General features: G+C 56.5%; 1 protein-coding gene across 2 annotated transcripts in view; it reads left to right on the top strand.

The window, feature by feature from the left end:
* The window catches only part of HSPG2 (heparan sulfate proteoglycan 2), a 101,453-nt gene that overhangs the window by 56,687 nt on the left and 23,598 nt on the right, over window positions 1-21,168 (top strand). The window contains exons 30-55 of one of the 2 annotated variants that reach the window (XM_079696983.1): window positions 7-56; window positions 374-468; window positions 783-923; window positions 1,296-1,487; window positions 7,146-7,238; window positions 7,564-7,644; window positions 7,869-8,099; window positions 9,771-9,884; window positions 11,306-11,433; window positions 11,572-11,658; window positions 12,666-12,724; window positions 12,918-13,082; window positions 13,236-13,346; window positions 15,322-15,422; window positions 15,521-15,701; window positions 16,590-16,715; window positions 16,860-17,012; window positions 17,093-17,235; window positions 17,550-17,685; window positions 17,766-17,920; window positions 18,146-18,296; window positions 19,046-19,197; window positions 19,283-19,424; window positions 19,846-19,997; window positions 20,175-20,310; window positions 20,408-20,559. In XM_079696983.1, coding sequence (XP_079553109.1) covers window positions 7-56; window positions 374-468; window positions 783-923; window positions 1,296-1,487; window positions 7,146-7,238; window positions 7,564-7,644; window positions 7,869-8,099; window positions 9,771-9,884; window positions 11,306-11,433; window positions 11,572-11,658; window positions 12,666-12,724; window positions 12,918-13,082; window positions 13,236-13,346; window positions 15,322-15,422; window positions 15,521-15,701; window positions 16,590-16,715; window positions 16,860-17,012; window positions 17,093-17,235; window positions 17,550-17,685; window positions 17,766-17,920; window positions 18,146-18,296; window positions 19,046-19,197; window positions 19,283-19,424; window positions 19,846-19,997; window positions 20,175-20,310; window positions 20,408-20,559 — 3,427 coding nt within the window. Of the gene's footprint in view, window positions 1-6; window positions 57-373; window positions 469-782; window positions 924-1,295; window positions 1,488-7,145; window positions 7,239-7,563; window positions 7,645-7,868; window positions 8,100-9,770; window positions 9,885-11,305; window positions 11,434-11,571; window positions 11,659-12,665; window positions 12,725-12,914; window positions 13,083-13,235; window positions 13,347-15,321; window positions 15,423-15,520; window positions 15,702-16,589; window positions 16,716-16,859; window positions 17,013-17,092; window positions 17,236-17,549; window positions 17,686-17,765; window positions 17,921-18,145; window positions 18,297-19,045; window positions 19,198-19,282; window positions 19,425-19,845; window positions 19,998-20,174; window positions 20,311-20,407; window positions 20,560-21,168 lie in introns of both variants that reach the window. The other variant, XM_079696982.1, reaches the window with a different exon arrangement.

The following is a 21,168-nucleotide window of genomic DNA, read 5'->3' as shown; positions in this document are numbered from 1 at the left end:
CCACAGGTGTGCCCCAGGTTACTATGGCAACCCCAGCCAGGGCCAGCCTTGTCGAAGTGAGTCGGGTTGGGGAGGCTTTTGGGATCTGGCTACCCTAGGGGTGGAGCTAGGACAGAGCCTTTGTTCTCCTTCAACCTGTGGCAAGTGACTTTTACCTTTCTGAGCCTCGGCTTCTTTATCTGTAAAACGGGGGCAGTGAAAGGCCCACGTACCCCAGAGGGCTGCTATGAATGTGTATAATGCCTGTGCGTGGTAGGTGTTCAGAAACAAACACTTCCTCTCTCAGGTGGCAAGTTAGATGCTCAGAGGGTGGTGAAATGGGGATGCTCGGTGGCAGGTTTGGGGTTCTAGCTGTGGCTTCCCTCCACCTCAGGAGATGGCCAATTGCCAGAGCCGATCGGCTGTGGCTGTGACCCCCAGGGCAGCATCAGCGACCAGTGTGACTCTGCTGGACAATGCCAGTGCAAGGTTAGTACAAACCCCTGCCCTCCACAAGGCCCTGAACCGCAGCCACAGTGGTTGCCAGGCCTTCCCTGTCACCATACCCTCAGGACTGTCCCTGCACCCCCGCCACCCTTCCTCACAGGACCCGTCTCTGTTCTACTGCTCGGGGCCTCGTGGGAAGTCAGGCAGCATCTGATGGGAGCTGGGGCCTAGGCATGGGGGCAGCAGGGGCTCCCCAGGACTGCTGGAAGTGGCTGGGAAGCCTGGCCTCAAAGGCTGCTGAAGGTGCAAGAGAGCCATCCGAGCTCCCTGCACCCACCTTTCTACCCATCCTCCAGGCCCAGGTGGAAGGCCTCACCTGCAGCTATTGCCGGCCCCACCACTTTCACCTGAGCGCCAGCAACCCGGTTGGCTGCCTGCCCTGCTTCTGCATGGGCATCACCCAGCAGTGCACCAGCTCTTCCTATACGCGCCACCTGGTAAGAGCCCCTACACTGCCCCGGCACCGGGGCCTGCCGCCGGCCTCTCCTGGCTCATCTCTAGGGCGGGGCAGGTGAGAAGCCTAGCCCAGTGGCATCCCCATGCCTCCATCACTGCCCATGTAAGCGGAGATCCCAGCAACCCTCGCCCCCGCCCCTAATGCCCTCCCCATGACCCCATTATTGCTTATGTCATCACTGACCCCAACCCCCTCCTTCCCCCAAATGTCCTCTCCATTTCCCCATCATTTCTGTCCTAGCTCTGGTCTCACCATCCCCCCATTCCCCACTCTAATGCCCACCCCCGCCCCTCCCCCACCAAGGTGCCTGCCCCAGTGCCCAAGCTGACCCCCATCCTCCTTCTGCTGCCAGATCTCCACCCACTTTGCCCCTGGGGACTTCCAAGGCTTCACCCTGGTGAACCCACAGCGGAACAGCCACCTGACAGGAGGCTTCACCGTGGAACCGGTGCCCGAGGGTGCCCAGCTTACTTTTGGCAACTTCGCCAACCTTGGCCACGAGTCCTTCTACTGGCAGCTGCCGGAGACATACCAGGGAGACAAGGTGTGACATGCAGCAGGGCCTGGCAGACCCTGCCTGATCGCCAGCTCTGAGCCAGGCCCCTGCCAAGCCCTGGGGCCAGCAGGGACTCAGACACGAGTTGACCTCAGAGCAGTCTGGGCTGGCAGTGAGGCATCAGCCATGTCATGGTTAAGCGTGCAGCCTTCGGGGTCATATAGGCCTCGGTCTAAACCCAGCCCTGCCGCTTCCCAGCTGGCTGCCTTTTGATAAACCTCAGCTCCAAAGCAGTTCGGAGGATTAGAGCTCATGCCTGGTGCATAGTAAGTGCTCGCCTGTTAATAATTATTAGCTTCCGCGCAGTTAGTCAACAAACAAACAGGTCCTGAGCGAGGCCCTGGAAACGCAAGGACAAATGAGACACAGTTTCAGTTTCATTCATTTGCTCACACATGGAATTCCCTCTGTGCTGTCAGCCCTGTGCTTGGTGTTGGGTATTCTTATTAGAGGTCATATTTACTGATCTCTTACTCTGTGCTGGGCACTGTTGCAAGCACTTTTACGTGTCATAAATCACAACTGTATGAGCTAAGTACAACTACTGCCCTATTGCATAAGTGAGAAGACTGAGGTGAGAGAGGTTAGGTGACTTGCCTGGGCTCCCACAGCCTGAAGGTGGCAATGCTGGGATTCCAACCAGGTCAGAGGCCGCCCTTAAATACTACACTAGTCGGAGTCTTTGCTCCTCCAGTGTCACAGTCTAGCGCGGAGGTGATGGGGCGATGGTGTTAGTGGCACGGTGGGGCGCAGGGTCTTTGGCTGGACTCCAGGACGGCCGCCCAAATGGGTTCTGTGAGTGGTCAGAGCCACCTGGGGGCACCCAGGGAAAGTGGGTCTTGGTACAGGCATCCCCTGCTGGCTGAGGCCGGTGTTCAAGCAGATGTGTCCCCACGCCCAGGGCCCCAGGAAGGTCAGGGACACTTAGGAGGGGGTGTTCAAGGCTGCCCTGTCCCTGTTCCTTGGACAGACCCACGTATCCCAGCCTCCTCCCAGGGCTGGCTGCCTTCTGGTCCCTTCTCCCTTCTCCTCCTTTCCTGGCCTCCGCGTCTTCCTCCCTACTGCCCTGCAGCTCCAGACCTTTCTCTCTCTCTGACTCCCTCTCCTGGCATTTCCCTGTGCCCCACAGAGGGAGGCATATTTTGCGCGGATGCGACAGGCTCACCAGGTAGGCCCGCAATCTGAGTGGTGTGAAACTGATGTGACGTGGGCATGGTGTGTTCTTGGATGCCCTCAGCCCCGCGTGGGGAGATGCCCAGCGCCCCAGGCAATATGGGTCCACGTGGACCCAGGTCGTGCCCGATGGCGCACGGTCAGGGCACTGCTGTGCCCAAGCCCTGTGATAGCGGGAGTTAGAGCCAGGAGGGGTGTGTGCCTCGTCTACTGTGTGGTCTGGTCCTGGTGCCAACCGTCTGTGGCCAGAGTGGTGGCTGAGTTAGCCAGGAAACTAACTTGATGCTAAACCATGTGACTATACCTGGCCCACCGGGTTACCCCAGCGCTGTCTCCCAAGCAGCCTCCATTAACCATCTGTGTGCACGGCCCTCCACGGCCAGGAGTTAACCCTGTGTGCCAGCCTGGAGAGGGGAGCATGCGTCTTTCTCCCCAGTCCGCGTGGACCTTTCTGGCCGCCATATCCACAGGGAGAGGACACCCCCCAGGGCTCCAGCTCTGGGGCTCTGGGAGGGTCTGAGCTGGCCTGTGCCCTCTACCCGTCAGAACCGCACGTCCCTCTCAGAGGAGCAGTTGCGGGCAGCTGTGGCTGCTGGGAGGATCCTGGGGCCCCCACAGGGCAAGGGCCGGACACAGCAGCTGTCACAGAGGACAGCCAAGGCCTGGCTGGGGACAGCCTGTGTCTAGGGCCCCAGGGAAGAAATCAGAGAGCACAGTCCAAGTAGGAGCTTGGGGCTGAGGCCCTGGCCTTCCTGGGCCTTTATTTTCCCCCAGGCCAGGCCAGGCCCCAACCTGATGCCCAGACCACTCCAGTGTTGCCCTTGGGAAGCATTACAGAACTGTGAGTGGCTTGGGCTGGTACCATGGGCATGCACGGAACGTGAGGCCCAAGGAGCCGTCTCGGCACCACATATGCCCCTGGGGCTGCCTCCAGCCCCTCTAGCCTGAGCTTGGGCAGAACTCTCTGCCCCTCTCTTACCAGGGGTACCCACTCTATGAGCTTCTCCCTGTAGTCCGGGCCCATTCCAGGGAGCTCCACCAGTCTCACGGGGAGCAAAAGGGCAGCAGGTACAAAGGCCGGAGTGTCAGGCATCTGCACTTGTGAACAGATAGCACAGGTGTGGGCGGCTGGTTGGACCTGGCATGACCTGGGGGCAGGCAGAGCCTCATGGTGTCCTTTCTGTCCTTCTGCTCCTTTCCTCTGTCCTAGCCTCTCTCGGTCCCCCAGGTGGATGAGGCCCAGAGGCGGATGGATGCCGAGATCTGGCAGCTCCTTTCCAGCTTTGCTGCCCACCCCCGGCCCCCTCCCCAGGGGCTCTCGCCCCATCCCCAGCCGGCAGCTGCTCTGCAAGCAGCCCTGCTCTCCCCCTCCCCCTCGTCCTCCTCCTCCTCTGCTTCTCTGTCTTCCTCAGCAGGCTCTCAGGTATGTGCCAAAGCACCCACCAAGGGACACTCCCCCCACACCCATTGTGTTTTCTAGACTTCAGTTTCCTCTGAACCAATTTCACAAATTCTGCCATTTCTGCACACCACTTGGACAGTTATTTACTCCAGGTTTTTCTTTCAACCAATCATATACCAACTCAGTTATGCTAGTTTTACATTTTTAAATACACATTAAAATAGCCACTAAATTTTTTTTATTTATTTATTTATTTATTTATTTATGGCTGCGTTGGGTCTTTGTTGCTGCGCACGGGCTTTCTCTAGTTGCGGTGAGTGGGGGCTACTCTTCATTGCGGTGTGCAGGCTTCTCATGGCAGTGGCTTCTCTTGCGGAGCACGGGCTCTAGGCGCGTGGGCTTCAGTAGTTGTGGCACACGGGCTCAGGAGTTGTGGCTCTTGGACCCTAGAGCACAGGCTCAGGGGTTGTGGCGCACGGGCTTAGTTGCTCCGCGGCATGTGAGATCTTCCCCGACCAGGGACTGAACCCGTGTCCCCTGCATTGACAGGTGGATTCTTAACCACTGCGTCACCAGGGTAGTCCCAAAATAGCCACTAAATTTTAAAATGTTCTCTGGTGTGCCCCGTAAATCATCTTGGGATCCACAAGGGGCGTAGCACCAGATGTGAGGAGACACCGACCCAAACCATGGCCATTGAGAACAGTTGGGGTGTCCGGGTCCAGACAGGGGAGCAAGTTGTCCAAAGAGCTGGGCCAGGACCTGAGCTGTGGGGCTGGGGGTGGGGTTTCTATCCCTCTGCCCTCCTGGGCCTCCCTCTGGGGTCTGTTCTCACCCCCGTTGGGACCATCTCTGCCCTTTTGGCCCCCGACCTGTTCGATCCACTCTCACCACCTGTCCTTCTGTCCTAGTTCTCTCTCTCCTACAAAGGCTTCTCTCTGCTTCCTGAAAGCCTCTATTATTGGCAGCTGCCCAAAGCCTTCCTGGGGAACAAGGTAACAAGGATTTGGGGGGGTGGGGGAATAGGGGTGTCATCAAATCCTAAAATATCAGAGGGCCCTTTGTCAAAACCTTTTATGACACAAATGGGTAGGCCAAGGCCCAGAGAGGGGTCCCACATCCAGGTCAAAGTAGGGCTGAGATCGAACCCAGCTCAGCTCTTACCCTTCAGCGAGCCACAGTCCCCTGACAGAAAGGCTATCTTAACTGGGAGGTAAGGCACCTCTTCTTTGGTCTCCCTTTACCCTGTATCCAGGTCACTGACCTAGCTCTTGGGACTGCATTCATTCATTCAAGAAGCATTAAGTGCTTACTGTGTGCTGTACTGTATATGCGTAGAATAAGACCCTGGCCTCCCAGAGTTCAATGTTAATCTGATTATCATTCCTGTCATGTCGGAATCACCGTCATCATCATCGTCATTATTAGTAGTATTGCATTTGTACTAGTATTGTTCCAGAAATGATTTAGAGTGCCTCTTAAGAACACACACAATATGCAATAAAATAACATTCAGAGAAGCAGACAAGACAGTCTGGTTCAGGGGGAAATGAAGGTAGGAAGCTTGCTGGAGCCAGGGGTGGAGCTGGGTGCAATGAGGGGAGTTAGCAAGCATTGAGGCCGTGTGCTCAGCAGGCCCTATGCTGAGTGCAGGGTTTTACGTGGCCTGCATTACTTAATCCTCATACTACCTTTCAAGGTAGGTATTATTTTTATTCCCATTTCCATAGGAGCAAAGTTGGGCTCAGAGAAGTTAAGTGACTTGCCCAAGGCTGTCCAGCCAATAGAGCTGGACTTGAACCCCAGTCTTAGACTGCAGGGTCTGCTCCCTTAGCCACCCTGCTGTACACACCTGCAGCTTGGTCCTAGACATGGCGATGAGCTTGCTGACATCCAAAGAAAACGGGAAACCAGCTGTTTCATGGTTATCTGGTTATGCCCCTAAATTCCTTACCTCACCCTGAGCTTGTGGAGAACATCCTCAGGGCCTGTGTAGCCCAGGGCCTGGCATGTCATCAGTAGGTATTTAATAAATGCTCACCAACTGAATGAACACAAATGAGCAAAGGGGCCAGGCCTGACACAGTGTGGTATTGACCTGAACAACTGCCCTAGTGGCAGAGGAGAGGAAGGAAAGTCCTGTGGGGCAGAGCTGGGGCCTTGGCTGCCCAAGTGGAAGCCCCCAGCAGCAAACAATAACGCTCTTCCAGTTGTGAGCAATAGGAAACCCGAGTCCAGCTGGCTTGCCCGCAACAAAGAATCTATTGGCTCATGAAAGTACAAAGTACAAAGCCCAAAGATAGCTGGTATCAGGCATGGCTCGACCCAGGAGCTCATTAGGACTTTATCTCAGCTGGCATCATTCTCCAGCTTCCAATCTGACTAGTAAAGGGGGTTTTTCTGTTCCAGTAGAAAGGGCAGAAGTACCAGGTTCACATGTTCATCCCTGCTGGAGCAGAGAGGAGGAGTGGTGGAATGTGCAGATTGGCCAGACCTGGCTCACGTCTCCACTTTAGAGGAGGGGGGGCCGGGCCCCACAAACCACACAGGCTGCCTGTAGAACATAGTTTCCTTTAAAGGAAACCAGGACTACAGTTTGCAAAACAACAGGGGAAATGGACTCTGAGCAAACAAACAAAAACCACCTGCCCAGGAGGCAAGAGTTCTGAGGGGCAACTTGCCGCGTCCCCTTGCCCCCGCCATGGCTGAGAACTTCTGAACCTTCTGCAACCTCCCTGTGGTGGTCACAGTCATTACCCCTGTCTGCTTTATGGGAAATTCCTTTAATGGAAGGGACTTGGAGCTTGTTTGCTGGGATCGTGAGACAGTGGGAAATGGGGAACCCCATAAAACAGAATAGAGGCTTCTCAGGGTCACTGCCACCAGGTCTGAGACTGTGAAGGAACTGATAGATGTCCTGTCACTTAGGCAACCACCGGCCTCCGGTTGGGTGGGGAGGACAGCACGGGTGCAGAAAGGCCTCCAGAGGCTCCGCCCCCTCACCTGTCTGGTCGCACACACCCCAGAGGAGGGCAGAGTCAGGTTGTGACTGCAGGGCTTGCCTCTTGCAGGTGGCAGCCTATGGCGGAAAGCTGCGGTACACCCTCTCCTACACAGCGGGGTCCCAGGGCAGCCCGCTGTCTGACCCTGATGTCCAGATCACGGTGAGCACATGGATTCCACACCGAGTGGGCAAAAGGGGAAGGTGGAGGCTGGGGGTACCCTCAGTGTTTCTTTCCTTTCAGTCCAGCACTCAGCTGGCCTGGCACCCACCCACTAGTTAGGCCCATGCCCCCGCCCCACCATCTGTTTGGACACTATGTAGGCAGAGGCCCAGCTGCTGGAAGATGGGGTAGTGGGCATGTACCTGACTCCTTTGGGTACATGAGCTTGGGAGATTGGAGAGGTAGGAGACTGGGAGTGGGAGAGGAGCCCACTGTCCCCGAGAGCCCCTCAGTTCCCCTCCCAAGCCCACTCGTGTCTCCCCAGGGCAACAACATCATGCTGGTGGCCTCCCAGCCAGCGCTGCAGGGCCCGGAGAGGAAGAGCTACGAGATCATCTTCCGAGAGGTGAGAGGCACTCGGCCATACCGTGTCTGACCCTCTGCACGCTCTACCCTGCTTTGGAGCCTGGCTTGGACGCCAGCTACACTGCCTCTCACTACCCCCAACCTCAGCTAACGGTCCTTGGCCAGTGCCTGGAAGGCAGGTGTTGGGGCTGGGGGCACTGCAGAAACAGCACACAAAGCCCACCGCCCCTCACCCTCATTTGCCGTCTTCCCCCACCAACCCAGGAATTCTGGCGCCGGCCTGATGGGCAGCCAGCCACCCGTGAGCACCTCCTGATGGCACTGGCTGACCTGGATGAGCTCCTGGTCCGGGCCACGTTCTCCTCGATGCCAGTAGCAGCCAGCATCAGCGCGGTCGGCCTGGAGGTCGCCCAGCCTGGGCCCTCAGAGGGACCCCGGGCCCTTGAGGTGGAGGAATGCCGCTGCCCCCCGGGCTATGTCGGCTTATCCTGCCAGGTGAGTGTGACCGGCCCAGATGCCTCTGCACTAACTGGATCAGCAAGTGATCCACTGGGATTTCCATGGCCACCTGTGATTACTGTCATAACTTTAATATACTCAGCAACATCTCATTTATTCTTCCCAACAGCACTGAGAGATGTGTAATTGTCCCCTTTTAACAGATTTTTTAAAAAATGAGGCGCTGAAGGGTGCACAACTTACCCAAGGGCACATAGCTACACTCTACAGACGTTAAGACCCAGCTCATGTTCCCAGGATGCCCGTCAGAGACAGAGACACAAATTAGCCCAAAGCAGAGCATGGAAATGCCTCAGAGTGGTGAACAGTGTGGATTAGAGTAGCATTCCAGGCAGGGGGTGCAGAATAAGCAGAAGCTCAGAAGGAGGAATGTGTGGGGACATAGCCTGCGATGCAGAAGGGTCACCCCTGGAAAGCTGAGTGGGGGGTGCTTCCTCAGGCCTGGAGCAAGGCTCCCTCCAGCAGGGACTGCCAAGCTGCTGAGGGAGTGCTGGGGTCAGAACTGAACCCCAGGAAAATTCCTCTGCCCCCAGTGAATGAGATGGATGGGGCGGGGGAGAGACAGTGAGTCCTATCGGGAGGGAGGAGCGGTAGGGGGTGGAAGAGAGGGCCGGCAGATGGAGGGACTCCAAGGACATTTGCAGGGTTCAGCTGGCGACTGTGAACACGAGGGCAGGGCCTGAGCTGACTGTTCACCACTGAATCCCTAGGCACGAAGCAGACAACCAGTTAACATTTGATGAATGAATGTGGAACTGGGGAAGGGGGATCGCAGGAGGGAAGAGGGCAGGGCTGCAATGCCAAGTGGGTGGCAGGGAGGTCAAGCGTGGAAACAGCTAGCCCCCCACCCAACCGAGGAAGTCCCAGTGGGAAGTCCACATCTCTGCAGCTTTACATCTGTGCACCTTTGCCGTGTCCACAAGAACTTTCAAATCCAAATAGATGAATTCACGTCCCTTGAAGTTATAAAATTTAACACATTTTGAAGGAGAACCCCTGGGGAAAGCAGAATCCTTGGTGCACGTTTTCCACAGTGAAGCAAAACAGATTTATAAACATCCCTTTGAAATGGTTGGGGAGTGAGGGCCTGGAGAGATTTCAAAGAAGGGGCAACGAACAGAAATTCATTATTGTCAGAACCCATGATTACTCACTTAGGATGTGGAAAACATCCTTGGTTATATGGGTGCTGCCTCTTTCACTTTACTGAGCAAATGTAAACATAGTCATAAAGGTCTTCTAGGACTCATCCCAAATCCAGGTCTCCTGAACTCCCTTTTTCCATCTCAGGGTTACACTTTTCAATAAAGACCCTGCCAGAAGAATTTTCAGGGATGAAGTCCTGGGGCTGGAGAAGGGTTCTCCGTTAAGAATGAACTGTTATTTCAGTATATCCAGAGTGACTGGAGATGCCAGGCAGGATGGGGGCGACACTGTCCCAGCTCTGGAGTGTTGGGAAAGTGAAGATGGGGGAGGAGAGCTACCAAGAGCGGGTGCTGGGGTGGAGAGCTGGGCCTGGAATTTCCCTGCCAAGAGCCAATGGGAGTCTAGATGGTGGAGGGGGGATGGAGGAGACGGGTTCTAGGTCTGCTGTCTCTGGGTGGGACCACAATGGAGACGGAGACCAACTCTCCCCTCTACCCCCAGGACTGTGCCCCGGGCTACACGCGCACTGGGAGTGGACTCTACCTTGGCCACTGTGAGCTGTGCGAATGCAATGGCCACTCAGACCTGTGCCACCCAGAGACCGGGGCCTGCTCGGTAAGATGCAAGCAGGGCCAGGGCAGGGGTCAGCTTGGCTGGGCCTGGGTGAGGTGTCAGGGCTGGCTGTGGGATAGGGAGGGGTTTGGTTTGGATAGACCCAGATCCAGGGGCAAGGTCGTGGGGCACACCCTATGGGGAAAAGCTCCTGGCCCAGCAGGTCTGGGCATCGAGGGGTTGCAGCCATGGTGGGGTGGCCAGAACTATGGAGTAACATCCTTCCTTATAAAGAAAACTTTGGGGGAATTCCCTGGCAGTCCAGTGGTTAGGACTCCACGCTTCCACTGCAGCGGGCACGGGTTCAGTCCCTGGTCGGGGAACTAAGATCCCTCAAGCCGCATGGCATGGCCAAAAAAAAAGAAAAGAAAACTTTGGTTCCTGCTATTTCTTATCACCAAAGTGACACATGTTTTCTGTAGAAGAATCAGACTATAGAGATAACTTAAAAAGAAAGCAAAAATTCCCTGAAATCCTACCATCTGGAGGTAATTACTGTCAATGTTAGACTGTGGAGCTCTTTTGCTCTTTTTCTAGGCAAATATTTATGCAGATTAATATACCTTTCATTTTACAAATAACCATAGGATCACTGTGTTTTATGATCAACTTTTTTCACTTACAAGTTCATGACATCTTTGTATATTTCCGTAGTTTTTTGGGGGGGTTTTGGGGTTTTTTTTTTTGCGGTACGCGGGCCTCTCACTGTTGTGGCCTCTCCCGTTGCGGAGCACAGGCTCCGGACGCGCAGGCTCAGCGGCCATGGCTCACGGGCCCAGCCGCTCCGCGGCATGTGGGATCCTCCCGGACCGGGGCACTAACCCGTGTCCCCTGCATCGGCAGGCGGACTCTCAACCACTGCGCCACCAGGGAAGCCCTTTCAGTAGTTTTTTATACCTGAACTTTTCGGAGTGATGTATGTATAGCTGTCCAGGGTATGTGGTCAAGGACCAGGGGTTGACAGAGCCACAAGCTAAATATGGAATGAGGAATATGCTACGTTAATAAAAGAAACATGGATCTCTTTGGAGGAAAACATAAAACCCACACACATTTTTACGATGAGGCACTTATTCCCAAAACTCTGCCCCCACATACTCATGTGGGGACTTTCCTCTGATATTACAGGTATTTAGGTAGAAAAATGGAAGAAATGGAATCAGTATCATCCTTTTTGATAGCTATTTGGATGGGTGCTCTTTTTAATTTTCTCAGTTCCTTTTTCATGGTTTGTTTCCAGCATTTTGCTTTTATAAACACCACTGAGATGAACATCCTGTAGCGAAATCATTGTGCCCCTCTATGACTATCTCTTTAAGATAAACTCACAAACATGGAATTTTGAGGTCAAGAGATTACAAAATTGTACAGTTTTTGGTAAATTTTGCCAAATAGCAAGTAGCTGACATCCTTGTGCCTCGCAGCAATGCCAGCACAACGCCGCCGGGGAGTTCTGTGAGCTGTGTGCACCTGGCTACTATGGAGATGCCACAGCTGGAACACCTGAGGACTGCCAGCCCTGTGCCTGCCCACTGACCAACCCAGAGAACATGTGGGTGCCCTTGCTCAAGGCTCAAGGAAGAACTCCCACTCGGGGGTGGAGGGCATTGAACTGACTTTTGGGGGAGAAGTGGAGGGAACAGGGTGGGGAGTGGGCGTCCCATGGCCTGACCTTTGCCTCTTATCCCAGGTTCTCCCGCACCTGTGAAAGCCTGGGAGCTGGTGGATACCGCTGCACAGCCTGCGAACCTGGCTACGCTGGCCAGTACTGTGAGCAGTAAGTTTGCAAATAGGAGGGATGAAGGGAGGAGGCATATGGTAGACTTCTAGGTGAGAGTCCTGGATGATGTTGCTCAGAAAGGTCCCTACCAGGATCATGTCCCTCCCCTGCTCAAAACCCTTCCAAGATTCCCCATTGCCCTTGGGACCAGCCCAAGCTCCTTAGGTAGCTTTATCACTCTTCAGTCACATCCCATTTCTGACACCCAACTCTGTACTCTAGCTGGGCTTCATTTCTTGCCTTCTTCATGTTCATTTCTTTGCATGTGCTATTTCCTCTTCATGGAACATTCTTCACCCTCAAACCGCCTGTTCCTGGCTAGCTCCTGTTTAGCCTTCAAGGCTCAGCTTTATTCCCTCATTCAGCACATTTTTATTGAGCATCTACTGTGTGCCATGCAGTGTGCCAAGGTGTTGGAAATAAAGTAATGAGTAAAACAGATTCAGTCCCAGCCCTTATAGCTTCGCAACTATAATGGGAGACAAGATGGTGAGTAATCATACAAATACATAGTTAAAACAGTGATAAGTTCGCTACAGAGTACAGTCCGCTCCGAGGGAATATAGCAGCTCAGCAGTCCCATCCTCTGGGAAGCCTCCTGATTTTCAGGGCTAGATTAGTGCCCCCCCCACCATGCTCTCACAACCCCCATAGATGTCCATCACTCTCATTTACATAGTTTCCATGTTAGTTTCCCAACAGGTCAGTTTCATAAGAGCAAGGACTTTATCATGTTTACTGTTATGTTTCAATAACCTTGCTTAATAAACATTTGTTGAATGAATGTTTTCCTGAATCCAACCTACTGACATTTCCTCACACTCCCCTTTCTCAGCTCCCAGAGGCCCTGTGGTGGGGCTTTTTTGGTCTCTGAAGTCCTTCCAGAGCTCAGAGCTTCTTCACCCCATACTGGGCAGAGAGCTGAGCTTCTGGCTCCCCAAGTCCACTCTGAGGCACTGGGTCCCCTGGGGTCTGACACAGCTGGTCCTTGTTTCTCCTTACAGGTGTGCCGCAGGATACGTGGGTAACCCCAATGTGCGAGGGGGTCAGTGCCTGCCACGGAGTAAGTGGGAACCTGGTCTTGGGTCAAGGTGATGGGCAAGGCAGGGGACCCAGGGAATTTGAGAGTTACCAGGTCTGGGGAACAGGGTGAAGGGTGGGGCACGCGAGTCTTTGGGAGGGCAGAGATATCTGAGACGATGGTACATGCTGGGGGCCTCCTGCCTGAATGGCCTCTCCTGTCCCTCCCCCAGCAGACCAAGCCCCGCTGGTGGTCCAGGTCCATCCAACTCGGAGCATAGTACCCCAAGGTGGTCCCCACTCCCTGCGGTGCCAGGTCAGTGGGAGCCCACCCCACTACTTTTACTGGTCTCGTGAAGATGGGCGGCCCTTGCCCAGCAGCACCCAGCAACGACATCAAGGTACACATGGCCCCAGGCCCTTCGGCCATTCCAGTGGAAAGGGAGGCACAGGTCTGACCCTGCCCTGCTGAGATCCTATAGGGACCCACAGGCAGGACTGGGTGGGAAAAGGGGTACATCTGTACTGATGAGCTCCCATCTCCTTGCCACCAGGCTCCGAGCTCCACTTCCCCAGCGTCCAGCCTTCAGATGCTGGAGTCTACATTTGTACCTGTCGTAATCTCCATCATGCCAACACCAGCCGGGCAGAGCTGCTGGTCACTGGTGAGTTTCTACTCCTCTGTCCACAAGACTACCTGCCCTGGGATGGGCTGCAAACGGCAGACCATCTACCAGAGGGGATGGTGGACGAGGACACTGGCCAGGAAGATGGAAAGAGGTGATGGGTCAAGGCTGATGTTAGAGGCAGAACTGGCAGGACTTGAGTCTGGTCATTGAGGGAGAGAGAAAAGCCTAGGGGTCTGGATTCCAGCAGCTGGGCAGAGTGCCATTTACTGACATGACAGAGGATCCAACAGGAGGGCACCTTCATTTGGGCTCTGCCAAAAGCAGAGGCTGAGGCAAGGATTTGTGTGTACATAGTTTATTTGGGAAATGAAATGAAACAGGGAAGAGAAGGCATCCAATAAATGGTGTGTCATTGAACACATTACCACCTAGAGCAGTTGTTACTGAATGCAGCCGAGGTAGCCCCGGGAAACTCCAGAGTAAAACCTGCTCCTTGGAGTCCCCCTGCCCTCCGCCCTAGGGTCCAGGGAGCTGGGGTATGTGCACACCAGCTCGTATCAGTCACTGACTGGGGCCTGTTCCAGTAGCATCGATTCCCCTGCATTCTGTCCCACCTCATGGGCACACACAACGGCCACCCGTGGCCTGAGAAAACCCTCATGCAAAGAAATGCAGCGGCTGCAGAAGTCAGGCAGGTTGGTTCTGAAGTGACGAGGGGACATGGGTGGGGCACCAGCAACACCTGCCACCAACAGGTCCGAGGGAACCACAGGTTTGGTTTTGGACTTGTTAAAGTTTGAGAAGCTTGGGGAAACATTGAAGTAGGTACATCAGGTGGGCATTTGGATATGTGAATCTGGAACTCAGGAAAGAGGCCCTGGCCAGAGAAATGAATTTGGGAGCTGTTGGCATAGGGGTGGGGCAGGATGAAATTACCCAGGAGGGTGTACCTCGAGGACAGGGCCCAGAACAGAGCCCCAAGGAGCTCCAACTAGAACAAATGGAGGAGGGAGGACAGCAAGAGAGTGAGCAGGGACAGCCAATAGACAGGAGGAGGCCGGGGGAGGTGGTGAGTTGGAAGTCAAGAGGGGAAACGACTTCCTGGAGAGAGTGGCCGTCCTCACCGGATGCCCCGGGAAGGTCAGCTTCAGACAGAGAAATAACCCTTGGAGGTCATGCCTTGACAAGAGCGGTTTGCAGTGGAGAGATGGGGTAGAGACTGGATGGGAGTGAGGCAAAGAAGGGATGGCAAGGCAGCCAGTGTAGACAACTCTTTCAAGACTCTTGGCTCTGAAGGGAGGCCAAGAGATGGGGCAGTAGCTGAGGGGTGTATAGGGTCAAGGGGGCATTTTCAGAGATGGGAAATTCTAGAACACATTTGTCTATGGAGCAGAATGATCCCATGGGGAAGGAAAGGAGAGGGCACAGCAGGGGGAGGGGGTCCTTGGGAGGGGCTCCAGCACTCAGGAAGGGGAGTTGAGGTGGGGTGGGAGGTGGGGAGAAGTCTCATCCTTCCGGGACCAGGAAGGAGGGAGGTGGGTAGATTTGGGAACGTGGAAAATTCCTGACTAATTGTTTCAGTTCTCTCAAGAAGCGTGAGTTGCAGCCATGGAAGTGGAAGGGGGTTTCAGGAGGGTGGAGAAGTTGGGAGCAGGTGTGTAATGGTTGTTTGGGAGGATAGAAACTCAAACCAGACAGAGAAGCCCAGTTGGAGTGAAGTGCGAAGTGTTAAGAGCTCATTTGTGGTCTGTGATCATGAATTGGAGCCAAGGGGATCATGGTCTGATGTTCTCTGATCACAGCCTGCTGGGTGCTCAGTGCCAGCAGGAAGAAAGTAGATGATGGGTTTCGGCCAGGATGAGGGAGGGCGGTGCCAGGGAGTGGAATGGAATCTAAGCCAGACTGGGAAGGAAGTGACATCCGGATGGGGTGATGAAGAGGGAGAGAAAGTGGCCACAGGACAGCAGCCTGGCCAGCGCCCAGCTCACTGGGGAACCTCCCGTCCCGGCAGAGGCTCCCAGCAAGCCCATCACAGTGACAGTGGAAGAGCAGCGGAGCCAGAGCGTGCGTCCCGGAACCGACGTCACCTTCATCTGCACAGCCAAGAGCAAGGTGGGCGGGGCAGGGAGTGGGCATCAGTGAGGATCTGTCTTCTGGGGTCTCCAAGCCCCACCCGGACTCCCATCCCATCTCCCTTGTCCTGCCTGCAGTCTCCGGCTTACACCCTGGTGTGGACTCGCCTGCATAATGGGAAACTGCCAGCCCGAGCCATGGATTTCAACGGTATCCTGACCATTCGCAGTGTACAGCCGAGTGACGCAGGCACCTACGTGTGCACCGGCTCCAACATGTTCGCCATGGACCAGGGCACAGCCACGCTGCACGTGCAAGGTACACTGTTCATGTCCATGCCTGACCCACCCAGTCCTGACCTTTCTCCACACTCACCAAGATCAGTGACCGTATCTTCATTCAGCTGACAGTTTCTGAACGACAGTATGGCAGGTCCTGGCCTAGACTCTGAAGAAACGGGTGGGAGAGGACAAACAGGAGCTCTGCCCTCCTGCCCTCCATGTTCTGTAGGGAACAAGTGGACAAACAACATAATTACACGGGTGACCAGTGCTGGGACAGGAGTAAACAGAGTGATTGGAAAGTGAGGAATGAGGTGGGAGAAGGGTGAGCTATTCTCCGTGGGGTGGTTGGGGAGGGCTTCTCTGAGGAGGTGACATCTCAGCTGAGACCTGAAGGAAAGAGAAAGTGTTCAGCCACATAAGAGCAGGCGGACGAAGCAGCATGTGCAAAGGCCCTGAAGCAGGAGCATGTTGATGTGTTTGAGGGACGCAAGGCCAGCGTGGCTGGAGCCATGGAGGGGAGGCGGGGTGAGGGACTTGAAGATGTGGGCAGAGGTGAGTACATGCAGTGGGTCACAGCAGGGAATTCAGATTTTGTTCTAAAAGCCACGGACAGGTCTTAAGTGGAGAAGTAACAAGACCCCATTGACATTTTTTTTCTTTTTTTTTTGACCACGCCACGTGGCATGCGGAATCTTAGTTCCCCGACTAGGGATCGAACCCACGCCCTCAGCAGTGAAAGAGCAGAGTCTTAACCCCTGGACCACGAGGGGATTCCCCCATTGACATTTTAAAGGCTCCCTCTGGCTGTTCTATGGACAAATGGCCATGAGGGGCTAGAGTGGAAGCAAAGAGAGTGGCAAGGAGGCTGTTGCTGTGGCTCCCTCCCCACCATGACCACATACGCTTTCTCCTCCCTCGTCAGCCTCGGCCACCCCGTCTGCCCCCGTGGTCTCCATCCACCCGCCACAGCTCACAGTGCAGCCTGGGCAGCTGGCTGAGTTCCGCTGCAGTGCCACAGGGAAACCCACGCCCACCCTCGAGTGGACAGGTGAGGCCGTGGTGGGAATGACAGTCAGGGCCTGGCTCTCCTGCATATGGGGGCCAGCGGCAGGACTCTGGGCTGTGGACTTCAACCCCTGGGGGGCCTGGCAATGCCAATCCAGTGGGTGCTGACCCCAGCTCTCCACGTCAGGGGGCCCCGGTGGCCAACTCCCTCAGAAGGCCCAAATCCATGGCGGCATCCTGCGCCTGCCAGCCGTCGAGCCCTCGGATCAAGCCCAGTACCTGTGTCGCGCCCACAGCAGCGCCGGGCAGCACGTGGCCAGGGCCGTGCTCCACGTGCACGGTGAGAGGACGGGGCTGAGGGTGGGCGGTTGGGAGCTCATGGCAGCCCAGAGAGGTGTTCTCACAGGGCTCTGTCTGCAGGGGGCAGCGGGCCTAGGGTCCAGGTGAGTCCAGAGAGGACCCAGGTACATGAAGGCCGCAGCATCAGGCTGTACTGCAGGGCTGCGGGTGTGCCCAGCGCCACCATCACCTGGAGGAAGGAGGGGGGCAGCCTCCCCCCACAGGTGAGGATACCCAGCCACGGGCTCAGCGGAGTCCCAGCACTTGCCCCCTGCCCCTCCCATCTCCTCTTCTGGTTCCCTTCACTTCCAAGATGATGCCCTGCTCAGACCTCACGCTCCGTGCATCCCGGCAGGTGGCAGCCGGCAGCCTCCTGCTCTGCTGCCTGGCTCTGCCCTCCTTGGTGCCCAACTGGGGTCCTCATATTGGCTCGGAGCTTGCCTCTACTCTTTATGCCTCCTCCTCCTGCCCTCCCTGGCTAGCCCTTGCCAGGCTGCCTGGGCCCCTCGGGCGGCTGACCCTTCTCGCCGTGTGGCAGGCCCGGTCTGAGCGCACAGACATCGCCACGCTGCTCATCCCAGCCATCACTGCTGCCGACGCCGGCTTCTACATCTGCGTGGCCACCAGCCCCGCGGGCACCGCACAGGCCCGGATCCAAGTGGTCGTCCTTCCAGGTGCGGGGCCTTGGGGCTGAAGGAGTGGGAGGGCAAGCCAGGGTCCCCCCGAGGCCTGCTCACTCCCCCTCTGCTCCCAGCCTCAGGTGCCAGCACCCCGCCAGTGAGGATTGAGTCCTCATCACCTTCCGTGACTGAAGGGCAGACGCTGGACCTCAACTGCATGGTGACGGGGCTGGCCCACACCCAGATCACGTGGTACAAGCGAGGGGGCAGCCTGCCTCCCCACGCCCAGGTACGAGGGTCCCTGAGCCCGTGGCAGGGGACCTGGGGATGGTCCTTCACACAGCCTGGCACTCTGCACTCTGCACTCCGCACGAGCAGGGTCCGCCCTTGTTTCCCTCCCTCTTCAGCTTCTCATGCGGGGCGGCTCCGAGCAGAGGCAGGCGCTGAGGCACAGAGGGAGTGCTGACCGCAGCCTCTCCCCCCCCTCACATGCCTCTGTCCTTACCCGGCCCAGGTGCATGGCTCCCGGCTGCGGCTGCCCCGCGTCTCACCAGCTGATTCTGGAGAATACGTGTGCCGAGTGGAGAATGAGTCAGGCCCCAAGGAGGCCTCCATCATCGTCTCTGTCCTCCACGGCAGCCATTTGGGCCCTAGCTACACCCCAGGTGAGGAGCCAGTGGGGCTGGGTGGGGGCCGAGCCCTCCGACCTGCCCTCTGTTCCCAAGGCTGGTGCCTGTGGTCTCTTCGATGCCATCAGGACAAGAAGAGGTGCTCCAGGCAGGCTTCAACCCTCCACTCCCTGCAAGGAGAGATGAGGGGACTGAGGGTGGGGACAGGTTGACCTGACTTACCTGGGACCCCATGAGGAGGGTGCTGTTTTCAGAATTCATCAAAAAGCAGCAGAGTCAGGGTTGAACACTGAGTTGGGAGTCAGGCTGACCTGGGTTCAAATCCTGGCTCTACCCTTTATCAGCCTTGAACTGGTTATTTTACCTCTGGGGCCTCAGTTTCCTCACGTGTGAAATGGGGACAGTAGCACTGCCATGTAGTGTGAGTACACGGCGTGCACTCTAAAGAAGGGAGTTGTGGCATTATTGTATCCTTTGGCCCCGCCTGGGCTCTAAAAGACTCTGGTCCCCTGCAAGCCAGAGCAGCTCATCACAGATCAAGGAGTCATGCGTAGGCAAATGGGCCTTGAACCCCAAGTTGAAGGTCAGAGAGGGAAAGAGGGATCTGGCTGGCCCTGCTGAGGCAGAAAAGCATGGTCCCAGCCCTAGAAGGCCTCCCATCTGCCCTCCCAAGCCAGGGCCTGGTCAGATCCCAGGACCCTCTGCTCCAGGGCTGCAGGGCTGGGGCTCCGGAGCCCAGGCCTCTGACCAGCTCCTTTGCGCCCCAGCTCCTGGTGGAGCCCCAGCTCCAGGCAGTAGTCAGCCCATCCGCATCGAGTCGTCCTCCTCTCATGTGGCCGAAGGGCAGACGCTGGATCTGAACTGTGTGGTGCCCGGGCAGGCCCACGCCCAGGTCACATGGTACAAACGTGGAGGCAGCCTCCCCGCCCGGCACCAGGTACAGCAGCCCCCCAGGGCCAGCCCGCTGGAGGGGTTGGATGGAGCTGCTCAGGCCCCTCCTGACCCTCCCTATTTGCACTCAGACCCACGGCTCACTGCTGCGGCTGAACCAGGTGTCCCCAGCAGACTCAGGCGAGTACGTGTGCCGCGTAGTCCTCGGCTCTGGGCCCCTCGAGACCTCCGTCCTAGTCACCATCGAGGCCGCCGGCACTGGCTCCATCCCCGGTGAGTGACTGCCAGTGACAGGGCAAGCTGGTGGGGGCGCTGAGAGCCTTCCCAGGTGCCGAGGCCCTGGTGACTCCCGTTGCTGACGCGGGGAAGGGGAGGGCAGGAAGCCCACCTTGGGGCTGGCCACAGGACCAGCCCAGGAGGACTCCACTTCTCTGAGTAACCTGCCGTCTTCCCATCACTGTTCTCTCTGGCCACATCACTCATGGTTTTGCTCCTGCCTCAGTTATCCTCATCTCTCCCACTTCCTCACTCCCTCTGCAAGGCTTGGCTCCTGCCCCAGCCCTCCCCTCAGGGTTGCTCAACCGAGGACCTCAAGCCCAGGCCACTGAACCCACAGGCTGAGCTGGCTCCAGGGGGAACAGTCCTTTCCTTCTCTTCTGGGGAACGTCTGCTACCCTCGCCCCTTTCCCCACAGCCCCAGGACCCGTCCCGCCTGTCAGGATCGAATCCTCATCCCCCACGGTGGCCGAGGGGCAGACCCTGGATCTGAGCTGTGTGGTGCCCGGGCAGGCCCATGCCCCGGTTACGTGGTACAAACGTGGAGGCAGCCTCCCCGCCCGGCACCAGGTACACAGCGGCAGAAAGGCAGGAGGGGGCCAGCCAGGCCAAGCTGTGGACAGCGGGTCGGCGGGGGCAGCCTCTGAGCTGAGGGCCTGTCAGTTCCCAGCTCAGAGGAACAGGGTAGGGGGTACCTGCTGAGCTCTGAGAAGCACCCCCCTCACACCCCTGCCCATGGCTGTCCAGGTCCGCGGCTCCCGCCTGTACATCTTCCAGGCCTCACCAGCTGACGCAGGCGAGTATGTTTGCCGGGCCAGCAATGGTGTGGAGGCCTCCATCACAGTCACGGTAACCAGGACCCAGGGAGCCAACTTCGCCTACCGTGAGTGGGACCTCCAGGCTGCGCTTGGACAGAGAAAGGGAAAAGGCGGGGGAAGCTGCAGAGAACTGGACTGACCAGTGACCGTCTTCTCCCCCAGCTCCTGGTGGCACCCAGTCCATCCGCATTGAACCCTCCTCCTCTCATGTGGCCGAAGGGCAGACCCTGGATCTGAACTGCGTGGTGCCCAGGCAGGCCCACGCCCAGGTCACATGGCACAAGCGCGGAGGCAGCCTTCCCGCCCGGCACCAGGTACAGGACCGGAGGATGGACAGGCCAAGAAGGGAACAAGAGGGAGGCCACTGGGGAGTGGAGGTCAAGGGTAGGGTGGGTTGGAGGCTCCTCTGAGACGGGGAGGCCTAGGACCCCACTGCACAGGTGTGTGGGGCAATGGTCCCAGCCTGTAGGACCAGCCAGCCTAGGTGTGGCTGCTGCTCCCACCACTTCCTCGCTTGTGACCTTCAGCGAATTACTTAATCTCCCTGTACCATATTTTCAGCATCTGTAAAATGGTAATAATAGTACCTCCTTTACAGAATTATCTTAAGGATGAAATGAATTAATTTATATGCAAAGTGCTCAGAGCTCTGGCTCATAGAAAGTGCTGTGAGCTGTTACTACTGTCACATCATTAGCTATTTTTTAAAAATATTTATTTATTTATTTATTCATTTGGCTGCGCTGGGTCTTAGTTGCGGTGTGCAGGATCTTTAGTTGCGGCATGCGGGATCTTAGTTCTGGCATGCAGGATCTAGTTCCCTGACCAGGGATCAAACCCGGGCTCCCTGCATTGGGAGCACGGAGTCTTAATCACTGGACCACCAGGGAAGTACCATCATTAGCTGTTATTATTGATATATT

The sequence above is a fragment of the Hyperoodon ampullatus genome (assembly GCF_949752795.1).
Source record: "Hyperoodon ampullatus genome assembly, chromosome: 2".
NCBI lineage: Eukaryota > Metazoa > Chordata > Mammalia > Artiodactyla > Ziphiidae > Hyperoodon > Hyperoodon ampullatus.
The sequence above is the reverse complement of the archived record's forward strand: the minus strand, read 5'-3'. Positions and strand labels throughout refer to the sequence as shown.